Genomic DNA, 25,570 nt, shown 5'->3' on the forward strand with positions numbered 1-25,570 from the left:
GAAACCTCGATCTGTTGCAATTTTTCTCCACCTTTTGAACTTCTTTAGAGTTGACAATTAAGCCTATTCAAGTGGAATCAGGCCTGGAAACTGTGGTTTTCACCTCTGATAGAGAAATTATTGCAGGGAAATCTTACAACCTATTGCTTATCTGTTACTAGTTGCAGTATCTGTATACGTACTTCCTTCTGACTGACTTTTGGGGGATTGATAAAAGGAGGTGAAACAGAGATCCAGTTTTGGTAAATTCCAGAATTTCTGTGGTGGTGGGAGATAGTATGTGTATACAGAGAGAAACAAACATAGATCATTCATGATCTGAAGCTGGTATCAGTTCTTAATTGCTAAAGGGTATTAATGTGAGAGATACAGCTAGTAAAACAGTTAGGGGTGATCCATATTGTCTCTGGTGCAATCCTGGCAAGTCAGTGTCCCACAAGGAGTGGTAAGTCCCTGTTAGTTTATTCCACTTACCTGAGGGGAAAACAGGAAAATCAGAGCAGCATCCCATGTGTGAGCATTGAAAACTGCACAACGTTCTGCATTTACAGAACCTGAGAGCTTATCATTCAAGCAAGTGGTTTCCAGCTTCTTCTTGTTGTTCGGTCTCAAAGTCGTCTTAGCTTTGCTTAGATGCTGAAATTAGAACACTGACTGCTCTTTTCAAAAATCTCTGGCTTATATCAAACTTCCCTCAATTACCTAGAGCTGCTGTCTTCATTTCATGGCACTCTAGGCTATGATGACTATTGACTTCTCTCTGTCAGTCTGAGAGCTCTAGCAGATTTGAAAGATCAAACTCCTTTCCTGGGTCTAGTGATGGGATTTATCCTCCTTCTCGTTTGACTGAGGTCAAGGCTCATGCATGGTGTGTTTCTGCTATAGGAAATGAGCACCTTGAGAAAACGGCAGCATCTAGATGACGTATGCTAGTGTATGTGTGCACTCTTACTTAAAGTTTTCAGGCAGCATTATGAAATGGCATGATAAATAAAACCGTCTTTCGATATGTGATTTTCCTCTTTCTTTTGCAATGAGATTGGAAAAGCTCCAAAAAAACACATGTGTTCATCTGTGTGTGAATACATGTGTATATATGGTATCCCTCAATGTGTGCAAAAATGATATGAAGAAAAGCTGAGGAAATGTAGGTGATAAATAGCTATGACTTACTGAATTTATAAGTCCTTCAAGTGATCTTGATCTCATGGATAATAAGCACAAAGTACAAACTTCCCAAATAATATGTTGTACAGGGTTTGTGTGTAGTGGAATATGTACACTTTAGAGCCTAACTGATATGCTGACTTGCGCTGCAGTCCTTAGGATATATTATTGTTCAGGGAACTCTTCAGACACAACGGAAATGCTAAAGTAGGAAAACAGATATTTTCCAGTGTAAGGTGTTGCTAACATCTTCCTTCTAGCAAGTATTGAATAAGTGGCAGGAATTGTCCCTTTTTGAGATGAAGCAGCAAATTTGAAGATTGCTGAAGTTTCTCAAATCTTGTGGCTGGTGCCATTATTCTTGTGAGCTACAGGTAATAAGAAGAAAAGTGGACAGTAGCCACCTTAAATTTCTCTGACCCTGAGTTGGATCCTTCTTGGAACTTGTGCAGATTCATAGTGGTGACTCCATCTGACACGTTGCTAAAAGGGAAAATAAAAAACGAGATATAAGAAGGAAACTTAAGTGAGAATGACTCTAAAGAGCAGCAGCAGTTAGGGTACACACCATTGGTTATAAATATGTATTTATTGAGAGATAGACTGAATCTTATAGCCTTCTGATTAAGTCCTTTACCAGAGTTGCTGGATATATATTTTTCAAATTACTACTCTTAATTTATTTTCCCCAATTTCTAGGTGAATTCTTTAAACATCGGGTTATCAGATCTCTTGGTACCTTTTTGTCTCCTTTCATCTTCCCTGATGTGAAAAAATACCTTTATTAATTTTGCACTGAAACAGCAACTCCCATGAAAAACTGAATTTCATAAGGCAGTGTTTTCAGTCTATAATGACTTCCGTGAAAAATGCTTTTGACTGGCTCTATTACCTATCTATTTCAAGAGTTAAAAGAAGAAAATCTTGAACATTGTGCAGGACTGTGTTCAAGATGTGACTATTAAAAAGGTACCCTGTAATAGTGACGGAATTCAGCATCCTTGTAGCTAGAATAAACAAAAGTTAATCCCTGTAATGGTGAACTTAGAAGAAAAAAAAACATCATCAAAACGAGAAGGCTTGTGGACAGATAATTTAATGAGTGACTGGGTGGTAAAGTTTTAGGGTATTGAAGGCTGGTAAGTGCAAAGTAATGCTCATGAGGAAAAAACCAATCCTGACTGTACAAACATCATGACAGGGTTTTAAGTTGGCTGTCGACGCATATCTCTCAGGTGAGAGATACGCTTTTGAAGTCCGTATGCATGGTTCCCTGAAAATCCAGCTGATGCCTGACTCGCAGTTATCCCATTTCCCTGCCGTCCTAACCTCCCTGTCCCCAGATGGAACCTCAGGAATAACTGGAGAAAAAGAGAGGACAAAACTATGTGTCGTGGTTTAGCCCCAGGCAGCAAGCAAGCCCCACGCAGCCGCTCGGTCACTCCCCCCAGGTGGGATGAGGGAGAGAATCAGAAGAGTAAAAGTGAGGAAACTCCTGGGCTGAGATACAGACAGTTGAATAGGGAAAGCAAAAGCTGTGTACACAGAACCTAAGCAAAACAAAGAATTCATTCACTACTTCCCACGGGCAGGCAGGTGCTCAGCCATCTCCAGGAAAGCAGGGCTTCAAGAAGTGTAATGGTTACTAGGGAAGACAAACGCCGTAACTCTGAACGTCTTCCCCTTCCTTCTTCTTCCCTCAGCTTTATATGCTGAGCACGATGTCGTATGGTGTGTGATATCCCTTGGGTCAGTTTGGGTCAGCTGTCCTGGCTGTGTCCCCTCCTGGCTTCTTGTGCACCCGGCAGAGCACTGGGAGCTGAAGAAGTCCCTGACCGGTGTAGGCACTACTTAGCAACAACTAAAACATCTCCGCATTACCAACACCATTTTCAGCACAAATCCAAAACACAGCCCCATGCTAGCTACTGCGAAGAAAATTAACTCTATTCCAGCCGAAACCAGGACACTGGTATTTCTGTCTTCTTGAATGCTTTGAATGCTGTAACTGTCCATTTCAAAAAAAGAGATATTAGATGTAGAAGTAACGTAGTGGAAGGGATATCAGGGTGTGGAAAGGCTTTCATGACAGAGATGCTAAATAGACTTGGACTGTTCATCTCAGAAAAAAAGATAACTGGGATAATCTGAAAAAGGTCTATAAACTCATCAATGTGTAGAGAATTAAAAAAAATTATTAAAGTTTTTCATAATACAAGAAGAATAGGGCACCTAATGAAATGATTAAGCAATAGGTTAAAACAAATTAAATCTAATTCTATCATAGCCTCCTAAGTGTTTTTCTGATTTTCAAAGTCAGAGATTGGAGGGCAGCTAGTTAGAGGAAGCAGGCAGTGAGGGTTCAAAGTCAGGGTAGCTCAAGTAGCAAATGAAAGAAAACATCTCTTTCAATTACCTGCATACGATAAATGATGTAATGGCGGAATTTCAGTGCTGTAATTAGCTTTCAGGTTGCATGCGTGGAAATATGGTGGCTTTTTCCACATACAGCTTAATTGCATGGTGGGATATGCTAGTGTAGGATGTTGCCTGTGGAAGTATTTGGGTTCCATTATTAGATAAATTCATAGATGAGAAGGCTATTGAAGAGCATGGTACATAATTGACCAAATGTATCTTAGGAAGTCTCAGAAATAATGAGGTTGCCAGGAGCTGGATGAGTGTGTTGCAAAGGGTTGCTTTATACTTGCCTTTATTCATAGGCATCTTCAAGTCACCACTATCAGAGATAAGCTACTGAGATGGATAGACTTCGGTCTAACCCTGCAGCAGTTCTTGAGTTCAGGGCTTTCCGCATCACAGGTGAGTATGTAAGTCATGGGCCTTTGACCTTGGCATGTGTTTGCCTTTCTTTAAAAGGTTTTGAAAGATTTCGTTATGACCAAACACAAAAACGTTTTTCAGAGAATAGAATTATTTTTCTTCTGATTTGACCAACAAGGTAAAACCTGTTTTGTTAAGTGCGCTAGCGAGCTTCCTTGCTGTGAGACAGTGATAAGTAAGGGGTGTCACACAAGATGAGCCATTGATCTCATCTCCAGAGAAGGATGACTCTGTACTGCGACGCCGGCTATTACACATAGCAAAGAAAAACAAATATAGATTTTTTTTGAAATACGGATTTTCCAGTTTTCAGGTTGGTAAGGAGTTAAAAACCCACTGTGAATAAAAGGAAAAAGGCATGTTCTGTTCACAGAAGTTATGGCCTTGAGCAAAGAGAAAATGTTTACAGGCAGGATAAAATATAAGCAATTTAGGAATGATTTGAAAACTGTTTTCAAGTAGATGGGAAGTAGAATGGGTGTGAGTAGGAGAGAACACAGCACAACAGATGAAGCGTTAAATAAGGTTTTGCAAGGGGAAAACCTTTTGGGTTGGAAGTTAGCCCTTTTTCCCCATGGGGATTCTGAGGCTCTGTTTTGGTGGTCTGTACAGTAGAGACTGAGCTTTGGCAAGCTGAAGAGTGCATGATGTCATTAGATGCATAACATATGCACGGAGAGCTAGTAAATGCTGTTCACACTGCAGTGCGCTGCCAGATGTGTGTGCTGGAATGCACTTCGAGAAATGGAAAAACCATCTTTATAAAGATACTAAGAAATGATATAAGAATGTCCTGTACTGAGCCTGGTCTCAGCCACAGTATCTGCCGAGTACAAATACGCTCTGTGGGGTTTCTCACTCCTAAACCCCGGGTTTCTGCTCTCAGGAGCAGTCTATACAGAAGGCCTTATTCAGCATTTTTCTGTTGTTCAGAGATGAGCTCTGAGAAGCTCCTATTTCATCCAGAAAACATATCTAGAGCTTCTTAGTATGAACTATTTGCAGCAGATGAGAGTCAAAGGAATCCATTCACTGCAGTTTCCACTTTTCTTTTACTTCCTATTATGAATGGTCACACCATCCTTACAGCAGAGGCTTCTGGTGCCAGCCACTGTTCTCTTTACTGATGCACAGCTCTCTCTACAGATCAACGTGCTTCCAGGGATTATTTGAATCTCTTACTCAACAGTGCTTCACATGCAATAAAACTGAAGGTGGGTTTTATGTTTTTCTGTACTTCAGGGTGAAAATACAGTTTTGCTCTAAATTTTGAGGTCAACTAAGAATATTTGTATTCACTGCAGTATATGTTACCTGGTCAGCAGTATACAGAGAGTTAAATTTAGCTTTGCTTCTCCTTCCTTTTGCACAGGCTCTGAGAGATTAAAGGGAGGAGGGGAGCTGCTGGAAGGCAGCAACAGGAGAACGCCTACAGAAAGTCAGGAATTCCTTATCCAAACGGGATAGCATTTCAAGCTTGAGAGATTTTTTTCTGTTTTGTATATTCGTACTGTTTTTTCCTGATTTTTCCTGCTAAAAGGATTATTGCTAACTAATGGTATTGTAATCTTGCTGGTCTGTATGCAAGACTACAACCAAATCTCCTATAATAGTTACACAGATAAATTGCCACTCTGCAATCTTTGGAACTGTGCTGTTTTTGCAAAGTCTATTTAATATGTACTCTGATCATTGCCTCGGAGGAATGCGAAATCTGTGACTTGCTGGGACATTCACATTTTATACTTGTGGAGCAGAAATTGTTCTGCTGAGTATTGAGATCGTGCACTGCAAAAGGGATCCACTTCCTTCTGTTTGGGATGCCTGAGCATTTCTGCCATGCGAATGATAACTAGCGGCAGACAGAGAGACTCTGTCAGCAGTATGAGTTGCTGCTTCTTGAGCTTGGTAACTAAGGAGGCCAATTATATTCTGTGCCATTTTAATAAGGAAGAGCATGGTCCTGTAAATATCACTGTGATTGGATAGACATGATAAATGCTCCCAGGCTTCAGACTCCAAGGCATAAAGTTTTAACAAGTGGCATCAGAAAGTTTTCTTCCTCATACCCAAGATACACACTGTGCTCTATTCATCATTCTGTAGAAGGAAGATCTCCAAGAGGTATGTTTCCAGGCTGATCAGACTAATTTTGGCTGTTACATCAGCAGGATCAAGACCAAGCAAACTAAGTGACTGATTTAATAGGCCAGGCTATCAGATGTAGGGAACAACTTGTCTAATCTGGTATGTGGTTCCTGTAGCAGCTCAGTCCAGCAACAAGAACTCCTGGTTTTTTGTGTTTTTTTGGTTTTGTATTTTTTTTTTTTTTTAATTGTGACTGTTTTAGTTTTAGGACTTCGAAGTTATGCTTCTTAAGCCTAAGCCTTTACACAGGTTATTTAGAATGGATTTTTAACCAGAAGGATAATAGTAAGCTTCTCTTAAGTGTAAATATGAGCTTATTGGCATCACTTTACCTAAATTATGATACTTAGAAAACTGCTATCGGGTAGCATTGTGGAAAGCTGACAGTCAGTCCATTCCTGAAAGCCTGTTATGTTGTCGTGTAGAACAGAGTAGAAGTCTGTGACCAGGCAGAGAGAATATATCAAACTAATTTCTCTCTCTGTCTGTCATCACTTGTATGTGCAGCACATAAAGAAGGCATCATATGTAACAATGAAATCTGAGATCTATAGGGCCTTTTCCATCTCTCCTAGATCTTAGTAGTTCATGGAGTTTTTAGTTCGTTCTTGCCCTTTCTTATTTTTGCTTATACCAGTCAAGTAATTTCTTTCCATACTTGCTCTTTTGATATTTCTGACACACTTCCAATACCTGTTGTCAGAGCTATTGCTTATCATGTTAAAGATATGCAACAATCTGTTTTCCACATACAATTCCTTTATTACATTTTCAGTTCTTAATAATTGCGTTTTCTGTGCTGCTTCTGGATTATCAGTAACTCGCTGGTGAGGTGCTCAGAAATGAGTGCAATAGAAGGGGAATAGAGAAGCTGCCTTACAGCTGGAATAAAATGTTATCATGATTATTGTATCCATGATAGAATCTATGTAGTGAAAGACTAAAGTGGTTCGTTTTGCAGCCATGTTGCATTCATACACAGGATTGGTTAACTTTTGGTTATAATTCTTAACCTTGCTTTCAGTTGCCAGTTGCTCTGCAGTTGGTTCTGCCATTGAGTATCAAGTTCAAATTCTGCTAATGCAAACCAATTATTGATGCTGAACTGCTGGTGAACTGATTTACACGTGGCCAGAAAAGAATTTTTTTGGAAGTGACCAAGAAGGTCCATTTTTATTCCTGTATTCATTTTTTGTTTGCTCATATTGGCTGTGTTCAGCAATTGTTTGAACTGGATAGAGTCTTGGTTTCTGTGCATACTAATGCTGAGGTCATATGAGCCTGCAACTGCCTGTCATTAAAACAATTATTTCTGTCTAACTGCATGATTATGCGAATTCAAGAAAGGAAACAGTATAAGGAATTTTCCATTAGTATGCTTGTTCAGAGCTGACCCTGGAAAGGAAATACGGCCATGTTTCCCCCCCACTGATATGCTGTCTTCAAAAAAAGGAAAAAAAATTATTTGCCTTGTGTTAGTCATAGTTTCATAAAGTCCAGGAGCATAAACCACATCTTTGTTTTTTAATGGCCAGACTTACTTTAGAGGTCAGTCTGTAAACTTAGCAAATGTAACAAATTATTGATGTCTTCAAGTCTAATGACTAAGCTTTACTTATTAGGGAATGGTTTGAAAAGACCACTTCCAGCTACTGATTTGCATTACGATGGGCTCTGTATTATCATTGTACAAGCACAGTGAGATTTGTTTTAACATAAAGATTAAAAAAAAAGAAGTTTCAGGTTGGTTGGTTGGATGCCTGAGGGGACTGGCAATGTATTATATAGATTTAGACTCACAGGTCACTGGTTTGAAAAATTTGTGAAAAATTGCTAGTCGCTTGATGGAATGGAGATGCTGGTCTGTTCAATAGCATTTGCATGAGAGGAACTGCATCTTTAATTGTCATTAGGCGGTTCTGGCTGGTAGTCCCAGTTGGCTGACAGTCAAAGCAGAGGTCGTACGTGAAATGGCTTGTGGAGCCCTGGGCATTGAATTCTGCTGCGGACGCAAGAAGTCTTTGTTCTGAGGATTTTAGACATGTCAGCAATGGTGTCGTGTGGAAGCATATAATGTTACTCACTCTTTTCTGTCTGCTCTGTGCATGTGTGAAGAACCTCTGTTTCAGGGGTATCCACTGATAATCTCACTTTTTTATACGGCAGACTCTGTGCTGGAGAAAAGGAAGGTAAAATGAGTGCAGATGACTTGAAGACTGAATTTGTGCATTTGGGTCTGCTGTGGGATCACCCCTTGTAACAAATCTTTAGTAAGAAAAGAGGCTAATTGCCAAAATAGATTATGGAGTAAACTTCTGTTTACGTAATCTTTTAATTGGGTGGTTTAATTTTTTTCTTAAAAAAAGTATTTTAAAATAATCTTTTATCATCAGTAACCACTTACATAGATGCAGATTGAATATTTTTGTATTTTTGGTTCTTGCAAATAGCTCACCCTTCACCTTTCCTGTCAGGCTTGGATGGAAATTGCATCAAACTGCATGGTTGGCTCCTTCTGTTTCTCCATGTAGAAAAATTTTAGGTCTCTAGGTCTTATGTTCTTTCAGTGTTGGATGCTTGAACACACAAAGTTAAATGAAGCAGATATGTTCTTTTGTATTTTTAGACTGGAGCCATGGCTGGAGCCAACAGCTGTCCTAGTTATTCTTAAATACTCTCACAACTTTATGCTGAAAAATGTCGCTGCAAGTCAGGTTTTGTGAGATAGTAGTGTGCTGGCCTCTCCATTGTAGAAGGAAGCTGACTGAGACTTGCCTTGGCCACTGGCAGGTTCTTAAGTTCTTCTTTTGATGACGTCACCTAAGCTTACTGTCCAAAGTAGTGAAACTAAATAAAACTTTATTAGAAACTCTTCATCGTGGTGCTCGTGTGTTCTGGACTACATCTACATCTACTCATCTGATAAAGATACCCCCTTTTTTAAAGAATAGGCTCTATGCGAGTTGAGGGTACGCTGCACCCCGTAGGATTATGCATGTCTGCTGACTGTGGAGGGGTTGTGAAAAGGTCTGGGCTGACCGTAGTGTCAGGAATGAGGGCAATGTAAGTTAAACCTCCATCTGGATATGCTTCTTCAACAGCACGTTGGACTAGATGATTGTTGTAGGTCCCTTCCAACTGGAACTATTCTGTTCTGTTCTAAGAATCTTAGACGTATCTCCTCAGAGAGCCCAAATTGTCCTGCTCCAATCATTTCAGGGTTGCTGTGTAGTTTTACAGCACCTCAAAGTTGTTTCCTACTTTTAAAGCGGTTCTCTCTGACATGGCAATAACACGTTATTCTTCACATGAACTGTAGCCTAAAGAAAGAACTGCTCTTTGAACATCTTTCTGAAGAAGATTTATCTGATTTTTTTTTTTTTGAGGCCTCACTGGCTGTGTATCTGTAGACACTTTGTCATTGTACAGAAGCTCAGTTTATTCCTTTCTTCTGTTCTCGTAATGCTGTAATAGTGAAAAGGGCTGCTGTATAGCTTCAGCATACTGTGGTTTGGGGAAAAGATGATACTGCATATGGATGAATTGTGTCACATCTCTTATTCATACAGTCCCAACTGAATATGTGAACAGACACAAATGAAATTCCTGTTCCACATTTTACAAGAAAGTTCAGCAGTACAACTGTCTATCACTGTAAATCAATAAGAGAAGACTCCTCAGAGAGTTACAAGTGCTGTTTCTGACTGTTACAGGATCTTCTGTGGAGTATCTCAGGGCTCAGGAGTAGGAGAGCTGGTATAACATACCTACATTTCCACTTTGTGGAAGAGAAATTTTGAATAGACAAAACAGGTCTTTTACAACACAATAGGTTTTTTTGTGTAGCCCTTTCAGAATAAACTAAAAAATAATTTTAAATTAAACATTGCATTTCTTTTAATTTAGAAAGTATGTCCTGTGTCCTGAAAAGCAGGATGAATTTAACATGAGGAGTATGTCACAAAACCCTGTAACTTCCTCCCCCCATTTTCTGTTCCAAAGAAACCTGTGAGCTCCAGAAAAGCTATTTGTTAGTGCAGCTTGTGTTTTTTCATTTTTGGTAAGTACCATAGATTTCTGATAGACGGCCTGTCTCAAGGAAGAGTCACCACCACTTAGCACCATTTGGCTTTGCTTCTTGGAAGAGTAAGATTGTTTTCAGTCTCACTATCGTGCATGTATAAGAAAATTTAAATTGCAGCTGGATTCCTTGGAAAGAATTCATACAAGTATGTTTAAGGTGTACTACAAGGAGCAGGCAGAGGGGGTTCGTCTGGATCTTGGGGAATAAAAGCGCTAATTTGGTGTTTATGAATTGGTGAACCCAATAACATTGTAAGTGTATCTAGAAAAAGGTTTAATTTATACAGCTTTCCCAGCTAAATTAGTGAAAGTCTCCCCTTTTGGGATAGTAAGAGCTTCTTTGAGACTGCTCTGTCCACTAGAGATTCCATTCTGACTCCTGAGTAATAATCAGAGCACTGTGGGATAAGTACATATATATGTAGACATACACATACACATACACACACACACACAAAAAAAGCAGTGCTTCATCCTGGAAAACAGCCTGAATACTTTCAGGCATTGAAAATGATCCGAGCAGAAGGTTTGGAAGTTTAATAAGTTTGTTTAATTTTCTCTGGGTATTTTGCTAAATATGCAGAGCACTCTTAGAAATATCACTGTGCTGCGGTGATTCTCACTGTGGATTTTGAGACCCTGTGGGCCAGGTAAGTGGCGCACCACGGGAGCTCTGCAGGCCTGCACCTAATAAACTGCTGCTGGAATGTTTCTTACGAACAGTTGCTTGAACGCTGTTTTGAGCAGTGCAATTTAAATAGAACTGCAACTCAGATGATCCAAATACAAACCTGTGCTTGGAACAGCACATTCCTGTGAACATGTTTTATACAGGTGCTTTGAGTTTGTTCTGTAACAATAGCATTCTCCTGTTAACTTTAACAAGCTGTAAACCTGATTTCTTTTTCCAGTGATCAGAAGATAACTGTGTTCTGTAAAATTGCTATGCATTGCACAAGAATTCTCCTGCAGAGTTGAATAGAGGTAGATTCAGAACAATTAGGTGCCTGCAGTTCTCTGGAAAAAAATAGGCAGCAGTGGTGAAGGTGTGTGCCCGAAATCAGGTCTAATCAAGCTTTTCTTGAGGGTTAGACACGTCTAGGGTAGGACAAGAGACCCTAAAGTTTAAAAACTCCTCTCCCCACAAGAATCCCAAAACTAAGACTCAAAGACCCAGAAGTCCTACTGGCTATCTCTGACACATGACAGAAGCATGTTCCTTTTGTTGATGTTCTGTGATCTATTGGGTACCATCCGCGTCTGTGCAACAATCATGGAAACAATGAACTGGCTATTTCTAAACATTTGAATCTTTTGTGGCAGTCATCAAATTAAGTGATGTTTCTGCTTTTCCCTTGTGGTATTAAAAAATGATAGATAATTATGTAGAATTTATATGCTACCTATATAGTTAGCAATAACTGTTTGTCTTGTGGGTCGTGTGTGCTCAGCATGGTGCCTGGTCACTATTCTATTATTTAAGTGCTAGGAGCATGCTTTTGCCTACCTGGTTCAATTGTGTTGCGAACACCTTATAAAGCTTGCTCCAAGAGGAGAAAGGTTGCATGTATCAGACTAAACTGGATTTCAAAAACTGTGTGTGTTCGAGTGGTCTTGCTGACATCTTACAAAAAGCACCAGTGCAAAGTACATCTTAACTGATCTTGCTTGTGAGTTTATTGGAAATATCAGTGCTTAAAGTGATCCAGAAAATGTGGTTTATCCAGATAATAGAATGTAGACCGAAGCTGTAATTGCATTCACAGTGTTTTCTGGAGAAGAAGTAGTGGATCAGCTGACATTCTTTTAAACAACTGACTTTCTCTGTGTGTTCATTATTGGCGCCGCTAGTGATATATGGATGGCTCTTCTGCCACCTGCAGTAGTGCTTGAAGAGGACACATCCTTGTTATTTTTAAGGCACATTTTACTGCTGGCTGCTGCTGTTTGTTAATTTTATGTTTGATTAGAAGTAGCAGGGGTGACCTACTGAGGTCTTCCAGCACTTTAAAAACTTTCTTGCAAATTTTTTTGAAGTGCTCTTAATGCTTGTTAGTCTTGGTAATACCTGTGGTGTATTTTTCAGGGCATGTTATTTATTGTCTTTTGGTGGCAGAACTAAGTGTGCAAGAGGCACCTTCCAAATCCTCAAGGATAGTACTTCTCCCAAAGAATGCACGTGAAGGGAGGGTGCAAAGAGGACGGAGCCAGGCTCTTTTCATTGGTGCCCAGGGACAGGCCCAGAGACAATGAGCACAAACTGGAACACAGGAGGCTCCCTCTGAACATCAGGAAACACTTTTTCCCTGTGAAGAATGACTGAGCCCTGGCACGGGTTGCCCAGGGTTGCCCAAGGTGGAGTCTCCCTCCCTGGGGACAATCAAAAGCCTCCTGGACACGGTCCTGGCCAGCCAGCTCAGGGTGGCCCTGCTTGAGCAGGGGGCTGGATGAGGTGACCTCTAGGGGTCCCTTCCCACCTCAGCTGTACTGGGCTTCTGTGGTTTATTGCCTACAGACAAACTGCAACCTACAAGGTTCCCACAACATGATCCAAGCACTAAAGGAGAGTATGGTTTTCTGTTTTAGCCATGTCTGTTTTCATTCTTTATATTTTTCAGTAAATGGTAATGGTTTAAGCTGCTGGTGGCTAAAAGGCAGGTCCTGCAGAACGGCTGGGGTTGCTTGGCAACAAGCAGGAGCAGGGAGGGAGGTGAGGAAGAAAGAGCGGCTTTCAAATACATGAACAGCAGCATCCTCTCTAAAATCACTGGCATGTGAAACGGGAGAGTTTCCTCAAAGACCTACAGCATTTGGGAACATTTCTCGGGGACGTGAGGGAATATTGTGAATATTGGAACATGGAATGAAATTGTGGTTGCCTTTGAATTCTGCTTACAGTCAAAAATATTTATTTCCAAATTCCCCGTTCATGAGGTCCCCTTCCCCCCTCTGACTGACAGTACTCCCTGTGTATTCCCCCTTCTAATCCATGGCTCCATAGCATCGCTGCCAGTTCTTTGGAGTCCATCAGCGCTGCTGTTTAATTGGGCAGATGAGGTGTTGCAAGAACAGAGACCCACACGTGCATGAGCACACACAGACACGCACGGAAACACAGATGCATGTCCTCTCTTCTCTCCCTCTCCAGCGTGTTGCTTCCTTTCCCATGTGTGCTTTTTCTCTCTGCTCTTTACTCTTCCTCCTGCCCTCCTGCCCCTTTGTTTCTGGCAGGAGAAGCAGGACTAGCCCGCGAGTTGAACCTGCTTCCTTTGGGGTTTTTAATGAGTTGTTTAAACTTATACAGTAGGAAAGATCCCATGGAACTGAACTATGTAGGGACAGGACACTTCTGGCTTTTCCAGCAAGGGAAAGCCCTGGCTGCCTGTGTCTGCTCTGAAATAGCAATGCAGATTTGACCAGAAGCCTTACCTGTGTGTGAGGTCAAGCTGTATTTGTCAAGTTTTTTGATCAAATTAGCAGTGTCACTAAAGAAACAACTAATTTCCTTGACAGCTGGTTCTTACTACCGGACTCCTCCTTTCAGATGTTTATTCTTGTTTGTGCTAAAAGCCACTTGCCAGTGCTTTTAGCATAACCAGCTAGAAGGAGACCTATGTAACTTGTGGGTGGTCAGGGGGAAAAAAAAAAAGAAAACTGAAGTCAGAAAGAGGTATACAAGAATCTCAGTTTTAAGGGCAGAAAGACAAAAGCTCTTAAAGCTGGGTAGCACTTTTTACCTGCAATATGATCAGATTATGCATGTATCCATAGCATTAGAAAATGTGCACTCAGGAAATGTCGGGAAGCAAAGCCTAAACTGATTACATGTCTCAGAGCATCCTAGTAAATAAAGACATGAGGTGAGAAGGTCCAAAGGGTCATGGAAAACTAGTTGTTTTTACTACAATGAATAGTGACAGACATTTCCATCAGTTTATATTCTCAGGATAAAGACGGGCAAGGAAAACGGTGGAGTGAGATGATCCTGCTAGGATGAACGCACAGCCTGGGCTGCCTGGGTTTTCTCCTTGCTTAGAAAGAATCTGAATGCAACAACTTTGGTCATGAAATTTCCTCCTTTGATATTAACTGCTTGCCTGGAATTACAGCAATGACTTAGTGTCACTCCACTTCTGCCATGGGCATGCATAAGGCTATCTAGTACTAGTTATAATCAATTCATTTCCAGTATGCCCAGGTAATACTACTTTCCTTCCCTTAATGCCTCTTCTTGGCTCTCTGTGTAGTATTGTGGGTTCTTTGGGAACAGTACTATTCTTAAAGATTTAGAAGGTGCCCGTTGCACACTTAGTTCTACCATCAAAAACCAATAAATGACATGCCCTGAAAAATAAGGCACAGTTTCAGTGCTCTGAGGTAGAAGGATGTTTCCCCCCCTCAACCTCAAGCAATATTTCTTTAGAATCTGCAGAAATATTCTTGCAGAGGAGGTGACTGAACCTGTCCCTCGGAGGATGCCAGTCCCTCTGTGAGCAACAGGTGGCTCCACTGTGGCATGTGCAGATCCCCCCATTGTCACCGTCCTTGCGAGGGGGCAGATCAGTGGCCTGTGTGATGCATGTGTTAGATAGTTACAGGTGATTTATTTGGCTCTTTGAATTTCATACTTGAGACAGCAGACAATGATGGAAGTCAGCAAGGGAAGACTGGGAGAAGACCCTTCTCCAGGAGGGGACAGATAGCAAAAAGGATACTTTTTGGTAAATCTTTGCCTCCCGAGTATCACTTTGACCCACATCTTGACTGAATTACACTTGTCTCCATAGCAGCAGTAATTGTGTTTCCTATGGAAAAAGGGAGGGGGATGTCATAATAAGAAGCAGGTGCCAAACACCATCTTTTCTCCTCAGAATCATGTAATGAAGGAGCTGAAGCTTCTTAAGCCAATAAAAGTCACAATCAACAGTTTGAAAGCAAACACCTTCCTTGGTAAGATATAGTTAAAATTTTTAATATATTTCCTATCCAAAAAACTACAGAAATACATATTTTGCCATAAGATTATCACATAAATATTTCACAGGCACAGCATTATATTTAAATAATGCTCCTCTTGGTGAATACAGTCACTAGCCATAAAATTTCTATTTGTAGCTGAAACTTTCATCCTTAGGCTTCATGATCTGGAAGTTCCCCATCTCTGTCTTGCAGGGTGCAGTATATAATTAGCATTTCCCTTGCAAATACAGAAGGATTTTGTCCCCATATTGATCCCTGAATATTACAGAATATCAGCTTAAGTGTGTGCCCATGAAGAATCAGAATCTCCATGTGAGTTTAATTCCTTCTTCCCCGTGCTTTGTCGCTGTTTGTCCCTGCTGCAGATGAGTTTGCATGGTTATTCTGTTAATATTAGACTCACCCTTGTGTGGACAGAATTCTTTCTAATTCCTTATGTGGAGACCTGGAAGTTATTTATGTATTCTACATACATATTGCTTGTTGAAGTATTGGACATGCAGTATACTGGGTTTGGCTGGGATGGATTTTCTTCATAGCAGACTGAACGGTGCTTTGTTTTAGATTTGTGACCGAAAGAGTGCTGATAACACACAAATGATTTAGCTGTTGCTGAACTGTGCCTGCAGAACATCAAGGCCTTCTCTGTTCCTCACTCTGTGATAGTGCTTGTTTCCTTGCACCTTTTCTGTCTTATATGTATAGGTAGAATAGAAGTAGTACCTAGATGTGCATGCAGAAATACTTACAGTCACAGTCAAGGTGCCAACAGAGACTCTGTAGCTATGCTGTGAAAGGAAAGATGATGAAATGAAGCAGTATGGTGTTCTCTTCTTTTTCCTTCCCTTCCCCTTCCCCCTTCCCCTTTCCTCCCCTTTCCTCCCCTTTCCTCCCCTTTCCTCCCCTTTCCTCCCCTTTCCTCCCCTTTCCTCCCCTTTCCTCCCCTTTCCTCCCCTTTCCTCCCCTTTCCTCCCCTTTCCTCCCCTTTCCTCCCCTTTCCTCCCCTTTCCTCTTTTCCCTTTCCTCCCCTTTCCTCCCCTTTCCTCTTTTCCCTTTCCTCCCCTTTCCTCCCCTTTCCTCTTTTCCCTTTGCCCCTTTCCCTTTGCCCCTTTCCCTTTCCTTCTACGAGGCATGGAGTAGGGCTCTCATTTGGAATACCAAAGGGCAGCATAGAGAATGAGACAGTGTTCCACCATTTATTTCCCAAAGGGTGTGAAATGGATGGTGTTTTATCACAAGACTTGGTCCATTAATTAAAACAGAACTGCCTAATTTTAGGGCAAAAGCCCCAAATGATGTAGAAAACATGGGCATGCATGTGCCGGCCCTCCAAAGATCCGTGGTTCTGGGTGGGATTACTTTCCATACACATTCCTGGCGTACCCATCTCTGCACTGCAGGCAGATCTTTGGTGGGAATACTTGCTGCTTGTCGATGATACGTGTTACAGAACCGTATAATCATAGAATGGTTGGGGTTGGAAGGGACCTTTGAAGGGCATCTAGTTGGTCCCCCTGGTACTAAGCAAATACCACTCCAAGCTAGATTTGCTTTCTGAGGAAATTATTTACAATGACTGCCTGGAAGCCAGGTTATGAATCACAAGGAGAGAAACATGCCATGCAGTGTCCTGCGTTCCCTGTGACCAGCAAGGAAGAGGTATCGGTGCAAGAGTCTATTCCCTAAGTCCCAGCTCAGGCATCAGTACTTGGGAGGGGACTCTGTATCACAATAAGATTAGAGCTAATCTTGTATCGACCTATTTGATCATTTCATGGTACCACGGAATAATTTGTAATTAGTAACAGGAACCTAAAGCCCTCAGATAATTTGGCCTGTGTGACCACCTCCCTCCCTTGCCCCTCCAGCTTCATTAATCCAGTTGCCAGTAATAAATGCTGTAGGCTTTTTCCTTATCTTCATTTCAGTTCTGCATCTTTGTGTTAAATCGTGCTACAACTTTCTAATTAGTGTTAAGCAACCAGTTTTTCTCAGCTGCTTCTCCTCTCAGAAGTGGTATTTTCCAGGTAAGTATATCCCCATTTTTCAAAGCCCTCTCCTTGGTTTTTCGGCCTGGATTATACCCCTGTGAAAAGAGCTTTTTCTGCTTGACTAAACAAAGTATTTTCTGCAGTGATTTCAGTCTTTTGAAGAGAGTCGGCTGCTGAGATGTGAACCCCAGGTAACCTAATAATGAAAATAATCCGTGCTACTGCTAAAGAGCATAGAACAGTCAGTCTTTATTATCAGGAGAACAGGGCCAAATGCTATAGTCCAGTAGCAAAATGCAACAGGAACAAAAGGTAAATGGACCAGAAAACCAGCATAATATGCAGAAACTTTGTAGGACCTTGGATTGCTTTCCTAGCCTACTGTATTCTTGCCCTTTTCTGTGCACTCTCTCTGACGCATGTACTATAATAATGCTAAGTGACCCCAGCACCTGTAGTTGAAATTCTGTCTTCCTATGTGAGAAAGGAATGGTAGATCGTGTGCCCAAAGCACCTTTAGCCTGGAGGCTGGAAGTAAATTTTGATTTTAAGTTGCACAAGAACTTGCTATAAATTAACATCTAGAGATGAGTTAGCATTTGCTGATTTTGGGTAATCTAGAAAAGGGAGATTCTTCCCAGAACTGCAGCACACCAATTACTACGCTTCAAGGGAGTTCCTTTCTTCCAGACTAGGGGAATTTTCTGAAATACTCCTTCCCTTTTGTAGTCCACACTTGCTTAGCAGCTGCAGTAGCTCAGACCAAGTGTGCTCTATCTGATCTTTAAACAATTGCAAGGTGCTGTATTTGTGTTCAGCGTGTGTTCGAGGCAGACAAAGTGATAGACACAGAATCATTGTAATGAATTGAAGGCTGTTTTAATAAATTCAGAAATAAGAGGATTTGATTTTATTATGCCTCATGAATTTGCCAAGGGACTTGGCTATTAGGAGCTTGATCTACATCCCTCTTGCTGTGTTGGTGCATTGTTAACTGTTAAAATGCTGGTATCTTTCAGACTACTAGTTCAGTGAGTTCACAGGAAATTGTACATCATAAGGTCAAGTTGGGACTCTAAATCTCTATGTACCTGCGGAATACTGTCCAACTGAGCTGCTTGCTGAACTGTAGAATGACACAATGAACTGAATTCTCACGCCCTTTGGAGAGCCTCACCTGCAGTCTGCTCACCAAGCCATCTCCAACGGGACTTTTTTCTACATGCAGTATATGTGATTACTTCTAGGTGATGCACTTCAGTTGAATAGAGGGAATTTCAAGGTGCAACAAAGGTGTTAGAACTTAAAAGTTATTAAAAATGAAGGGTTATGCAGGAAAGGGGACAGTACATCAAATAGTTCTAAGTTTTTGCAAAAGATTAATTTGAAAAAGACACTTTAAAAGCTTTTTTTTTCACTGAGTTGTAAGATTGAGATCTAGTATCAGGTATCTCTTAATAACACACAGCTTTCTTCTATGTTAGTCAATGTCTTTAGGAGAAAAGGAACAGGTATTTGGCATAATACACTCGACTGTCAGATCCACAGTCCAAATTTTACAAATACCAGTAAATCAGGGAAAGGGGGCAAAAACCAAACAGGTACTGGTGTAGCCAGTCGTTTTGCTGAATGGCTTTGTGCCAACCAGCCAAAATGGTGACCATTATTCACTGTAAATATTGGAAGGAATAAAACATGTTTATTCCTTATTGATGTATGTTTGGAAGAGAAAACTCTCTTCCCTGAGAGCTCCTGTCAGTGTCCAGAAGTCTGCACCGTTCACTCAGGATGGACTCATAATGCTGTTTCTCGCAGAGAAGAGACGTCAGTAACGTGTGACAGGCTCTGTGAGTGTATGGGAAATGACGGCGCGTGGCCCTCCAGAGACGGGCGGTATTCTGAGCCAGGGCTGCTGGGCAGGGGAGCCGACTGTTACCTACCAGCCATTTCACCTTTAATGAGCTGAAAGGTGTTTAACTTTGATGGACCAACATTATCTTTTACTTTGTATTATTACACAACTTGTCCACTGACTCAGACTGAACTTGACAGAGCACTAGGCCTTGCATTTTCTCGGCTTTGCAGATTACTTGAGCAAATGAATCGGTTTGCTTTGGAATAGACATAGACATGAGGATTCCCTTCTCATGATGGAGGAGATGGAAGCTACCAGCGTAAGAGGATGGTTTCAGCATTTTATGGCAATTAAATCACTACATACGGAGTGGCTTCCAACCTGGGAAGAAAAACTAGGACCTTAAATACAAAACCAAAAATCATACTGCATTTTCTTTATCTTAAATAATCCAGATTACTCTCTGACTGTGAAAGAGTGAATAATAGTTGCCGTTTCCCTCAGATGCCAGGCATTTATACTGCCTTTATTCTGGATATTTTCTATGGCTTTGAAAATAGTGCCAACATGATTTCTTTTTTCAACAGCAGAGAAAAAAGAGGTTTAAATATAGCAGAAATGCCAATCACTGGAGTAAGAATTAAGATGAAGAGTGAGCCAGCTCACTCCCTTTTGTGACAGGTGTATATGCACAGCGCCTGCTTTGCTTCCTGTTAATTATCTTTACTCAGGAAGAATTTCAAAAACCTCCTGTTGATTGTGTCAAAACAACACATTTTGCAATCTGTCCGTGAATTAAATTAAGCTTCTTTCTGACAGCATCGTGGTAAATGGCGTTGTCTGATTCGGAGCGTTTATTTTCTTTACTCGAGTATCGACTCTGCCATTTGCAGAACTCTTCAGAATTATCAGTGCTAGTTTTTAAATTTATGGAAATGAATGACTTTCAGGGCACACTGGCGCTACTCTTAGTATAATAGAAGAGCATAGCTCCATGATATGCTAGCTGTGATGAATAGAACCAGATGGAGGTCCTCTTCTGCACTGCCACACCTGTTCTTTTCTGTCCCTACTGCTTTTCAAAGCTTCATTTTTCACTTGCATCTTCTTGGCAGTTGAATTTATATCATGCTGCCACAAGTACTGTCAGTAATCCAGATGAAGGTGTGTGAACAGAAACGCAGAACTGAGAGCATGTGTTCGAGGGCGGCGCAGGACAAGATGGGGGCTCCTTAAGGTGGCTTTGCGCCCTAGGCTCATCTGTTCCGGAACCATTGCCTGAGCTTTGCCTTTGGTCCAGAATACGTGCAGTCATTGTGGAAGGGATGCAGCCCCTGACCACAGGGGCTCTGAGCTGAAACACCCTGTATGAGTTAGCTGCTCTTGCCTCCATGTGACGTGAGGCACACCATCCTTCAGGACTGAGGAAATGCAACGAAGAGAAGCTGACTGTTACGTGTCCAAGGAACCTAGCAGCGAATATTTGTTGATCTATGTTTTGATACTAAATTTTGCCATTAAATTTATCGTTTACCTCTGAGACGCTGCACTGTTGGTCGTTCATCATACCAATGAAAACTACGACTCTGCACCACTTCAATAATATAAAACCCAGTTAAATTGTGTTGCGTTCATGTACTGAGGATTTTTAACTCTCCTGAGACTCTCTGTTCAGTTTTTAGAGAATTGTCTCCGAAGAGTACCAAGTGCTCAGGCTAAAGCTTTGCCATTTTAGCATAACCTGCTTTTCAGAGGTGACCAGAATGCTTGAGCTGCCCAGCTTTGCCTTCTATCTGCAGCATGGTTATCCGTGCGGAAAGCACGGCGGCACAAATACTCAGGCCACAATAAAAGCTGAAACCATACAGATATTCCAGCAATAAACCTATGGTTAAACTAACAAGCAAATGCGAGACAAGACGCTGCATCTCTCCGGTGTTCTGCCTTGTGTCTTCTGTTCTTCACGAGGAGCACTGTGTGCGCTTACCGCGTTTCACCTGTGACCCCCATGCTGCCGTCTCAGCTCTGCTGGAGGCGCTGACTGACTGCGAACCTCGAGGAGGGTCAGCCTGTTAAATCACAGACAAGTGACACTTGACCCCGTGAAGCAAATGAATGGGACAGTGACACGGACCTCCTTTTCTGTCATCCTCTTCCAGGAATGAATAGCTCCCTTTTTTTGCAAGTCTTGGCCACTTTCTTGGAAGAATACTAGGGAGAGAGTAACACATTGGGTTGCACATTTCAGCAAGTGGGATTTTCTTTTTTGGTGACCCACTTTAATAGCAATTCCTATAAGAAGTTTATTCTGCTTCATTTACTGGAGAAAGAAAAGACAGCAGATTTCTCTTTGCCTAGAGAAAAATTTACATTTCAGTAAAATAAATAATGCTACTACCAGGGAGAAAAGCCAGAGCTGCTTAGAATCAAATCAGATCTTGCATCCTACAGCAGGATGTTGGTAAGAATGCACTTTATGGACCGCATTTTGAATCCTGCATCTTTTTCATCCAGAAATTGTCTGGATTGATTTCAATCTAACAACTTTTACAGGTGCTGTACAACAGCAGTATGCTGTAACAACAGCACATGGGATGTCAAGAACTTTTTTTTAAAGATGTTTCTCAATTTGATGGATATAGAAGGTGTATTAAGGATTTTGCTCCAGGCCCCAGTGAATACTGCACAGGTGCTGGGATTGGTATGTCTCCTTTGGTTTTCTTCCACTATAACAATCCGAACGCTTCTGCAACATGGAGGGAAAGCTGCGATTTCCCTCAATGCACATGAGACAATCCAGGATGAGCAGAAGAAACAGGTGCATTGCATAGGAAATTACACGGGACATCCAGTTTCCTCCTGGATGGTTCATCCCTTTCCCCTGGATGTGACCTCAAAGAACAGAACACGCTGTTCTCCCCAAAATATCTTCTGCTGCCCGCTCTAGGGATCATGTTTTGCACTGTGTTGCGAACACTGCAAGGCAGGGTTACTTTGGTCTTGTCATTGCTTTGATTGTTCAGCTTTAACACCTGGCGGGATTTCTAGCTTTTCTGTGGATGATCTGAGCCTTTCTAGTATCGCCTTAAAACATTTCCAAGAACCAAAACACTCTTTCCTCTGGTGAACCCTGAGCTTCTGCATTTTGGAGCATCATGAGTAAACCACAGACTGCTTCAAACCCCTGTCTTGGATTCTACTCTGGGAAAAAAGTGTGAGGGAGAATGGCGTTATTTTGCTGCTTTTCCGTATGAGACTGGGAGGCAAAGGGGCTTGACACGACATGGGTGCTGGTAGCGGAAGAAGACAGATCTCTTGAGCGAGGTTTTGTTTGCAATTTTTATTTGTGGCAAGGAAATTAAAAGAGTAGAAGCCCACCAGCTTTGCTGACTAGTCCCACACCTTACATTTTAACTCTAATTTAGAGTTCAAAGGGGTAGGTGAGCCCGTGCTACCAAACCTGAGGCTGCAAGCGCACGACATCCTGCCCTCTCTGTTCGAGGCTGGCCACGAGAGAGCAGGGTGGCACCAACCCCTCCTCCCCGCGCCCCCGGTTTGCCAAATCCTTCCAGTTTGCGCCTCCGCAGCCGCGCCGCTCCCAGCCCCGCCGCATCCCACCGGAGCCCGGCTCGGAGCTGCCGGACGGGCCGGGGAGCGGAGGCCTATCGCTCCCGGCGCCTTTGTGCGCCCCGGAGACCCGCCCGCCTCTGGGCCTGCGGCGGCCTCGGCACCGGGCCCGGGGCGGGGCGGGGCGGGGCGCGCGGGGGGCGGGGCGGGGGCAGGACGCGGGGGCTCCCGGCGGCGCGCGGCGGGCTCTGCCGGCGCCCGCGCCCGTCTCTGCCTCCCGCAGCGGCGCCGGGGCCGGGGCTCGCGCTCGCCGCACACTCGGCGCGGGGCGGCCGCTGCGCGATGTGCCCGGGAGCTGCGGTTCCCTGCGGGCCGCGGGCGTGAAGGCGGGTGCTGGCGCTGGCGGGGCGCGGCGGCGGAGCGCAGCGGCGGGGCTGGCCGCCGCCGGCTGAGGAGAGCCCCGCTCCTATGGCCCGCCCGGCGGGGCCGGCTCCTCTCCCGCGGGCGCGGCGGGGCGCGGCGCGGGCCTCGCGGCGGGGCCGGGCAGCATGACCGCGGGCTGCGGCCCCGCTGCGCTCGCCGCCGGCACCCAAGCGCGACCTTGATGCTCCGCGTCCCCGCTCTACAAATATGATGAAATGGCAGCCCCGGAAGAAGGTGGGTGACGAGGCGGGGCAGGGCCCGCGGGCGGGCTCCCCCGGGGTGGGCTGTCTCCGCGGAGCGCACCCGGTTCGCGTCCCGGGGCCAGCCGGGCCGCGCTCCCCGGTGTGTCCCCCCCGTGGGTGCCTCCCCGGGAGGCGTCGCGAACTTTTTCTTCTCTGTCCGGCGGCCGTCGCGCCCCGCCCCGCCCCGCCCGGGCCGCCGGGGGGAAGCGGCCGCCGTCCGCGGGACGAGGCGGCCGGGCCGGGCCGCGGGGCTTGCGGGGCCGCCGCCCCCTCCGCTCGGCCCCGGCGGCCCTCCCAGTCAGTCAGTCAGTCAGTCTGGTTGTCGGGCCGATTCCTAATATGGCTGCTTGGCTGGAACGGCGTCTCCGGAGCCCGGTCCGCGGCGGTGTCCGCGGGGCGCGGCGAGGCCCGGCCGCCCTTCGCCGGACGCTGCCCCGCCGGTGCCCGGCGGCGTCCCCCGCCCGTCCCCGCGGCGGGGCGCTGGCTGCGAGCTGCTCTGGGGCGCGATGTCCCTGCCGTGACTCCGGTGGTTCGACGCCTGGCAGGACGTTCTGCTTCCAACACGCTTGGCAGGGCTTTTTATTGACATTCTTTTAAGGGAAAATCTAGGAAACTGAATGTGCTGTGCCTCCCCTCCTCAGCAGTGACCCCTTGCTTCTGGCAGCTGTGCACTATTATACTTTTTATTTTCTTCCCCCCCCGCTTTTTTTTTCTTGCTTTTGGAAAAACCTGCTTGAACCAGCAGGGCTCCTTTCTTTGTAGCATGATGTGTGATACTGTGTTTTACATCAGGGAAGAAATAGAAATCATATGTGAAATGCATGAGAGCTTCTCTCGCTTTGAGTGCTAGACATTGAAATAAATGGTGCTTCAGAACGTCCTGATTGGAGTGCGTATCGCCACTGCATCTCCGGGTAATCCGTCAGGCTTTGTGTCACTGATACCTCATCTCTTTTCAGCGCTGAAGCTACTCCTTTATTTTTTTTTTTCAAGCAGGCAATTGCTCCTAGTGAGTGGAGTTCTTATTTCAAATCTGTGTCTTTTAGCAGGATAAATAGATGAAGGGCAAGCTCAATGGGAGCATCTGTGCATTTTTTCAAGTCCCTCTGTGCCTCCTTTCAAACTGGTTTTAAGATGTCTACAAGCTATAGATTTTTAAATGTCTGTTTTTACTATTTTCAACTGAATGTGCAGTTACTCCTGTGGTTATGGCTATGGAAACCCCTCCAGGCCATGGTTACAGCAGTATCGACTGAACCACTGAAATATTATTCTTGGCTGCTGGCTAGACTCCTCAGCTCTGGAAGATTCCGTTTCGAGTGTCAGGATTCACTCTGCAGTATTGGCTCATCCGCCTGTGCTTAAATCACGATGTCAGATGGTTATTTTTTTTCCCCTCTGCATTATCGTCTGTGTCCAAACTGAGTTGATTTTGGGCAACTGAATTGGATTGTGTAGAGGGTACAGAAGACAGCTGAATTTGTCTGAACTGTCAAGCATTTTACTAATCTGAGTAAAAAATAATTCCTCCTCCTGCTATGATGTGATGGAAACTATGTTCATGTTGGAATAGGTTCTGTTTTCAACTGTAGTACCAGTAAAATCTCAGCAGAGGTTATTTCGTCAGTGTTGCCAGCATACTCACGTGAGCGTAGCCAGGATTTCTGCTGGCCTGGCCTGAGTGCCTTTGTAGTGTAGCAGTCATGTGCTTTACAGAGCAGTTTCAAGAAAATTACTCGTGCAAACCGCTCAAGAAGGCACTGCTGCTCCATTCTTAATAGGACACAAAATGAGAAAGGCAGCGTAGTAGCTGGCGTTCCTGTAGCCCTCCGTCATTTATAGCTGTTGGTCGTTTCTGCAAGTGACTTCTGGGAAGTGATTTGCCTGCCTCTTCCCTGTTAAAATACCCAAATACGAGAGCTGTCAGTACAGAAGCGGAATGTGTGCTGCTGTGCTGAATTACAAGTTTTGTTTGATTTATTAGATTTCTACTTGTATTCTTTTGCTTTACCTACTTACTAATTATTTCCAAATGTTTAAGGTGTTTTGTTCATTGAGGGGTTTTTGCTTTTACACCTGTTAAACTGTGCAGCAGAGGATCACATGTGGTTTGTTAGTCTGGTGCGTAAACCTGGAGTAAGCTCCCTTGTTTGGTGATGCTAAGATACAAGTATAGCCTGTAGTGCGTAAGGCATTACTCTGCTTTCAGCTAATGGAAAAAAAAAAAAGAGTTCGCATGTGACTGAAATTTCCTTTTTTTTTTTTTTTTT

The 25,570-nt window shown here is 43.4% G+C and overlaps 1 protein-coding gene across 3 annotated transcripts in view; it reads left to right on the forward strand.

Annotated features, from left to right (window-relative positions):
- Positions 1-25,570, forward strand: part of TTC28 (tetratricopeptide repeat domain 28) — a 196,283-nt gene that overhangs the window by 44,434 nt on the left and 126,279 nt on the right. Inside the window, exon 1 of one of the 3 annotated variants that reach the window (XM_064466757.1) lies at positions 22,853-23,292. The exons of the other annotated variants lie outside the window; for them this stretch is intronic. Coding sequence (XP_064322827.1) covers positions 23,266-23,292 — 27 coding nt within the window. The 5' untranslated portion in view covers positions 22,853-23,265. Of the gene's footprint in view, positions 1-22,852; positions 23,293-25,570 lie in introns of those variants that run through there. 3 annotated transcript variants of the gene reach the window in all.

Source organism: Phalacrocorax carbo, chromosome 15, assembly GCF_963921805.1.
Source record: "Phalacrocorax carbo chromosome 15, bPhaCar2.1, whole genome shotgun sequence".
In the NCBI taxonomy this organism is placed as follows: Eukaryota; Metazoa; Chordata; class Aves; order Suliformes; family Phalacrocoracidae; genus Phalacrocorax; species Phalacrocorax carbo.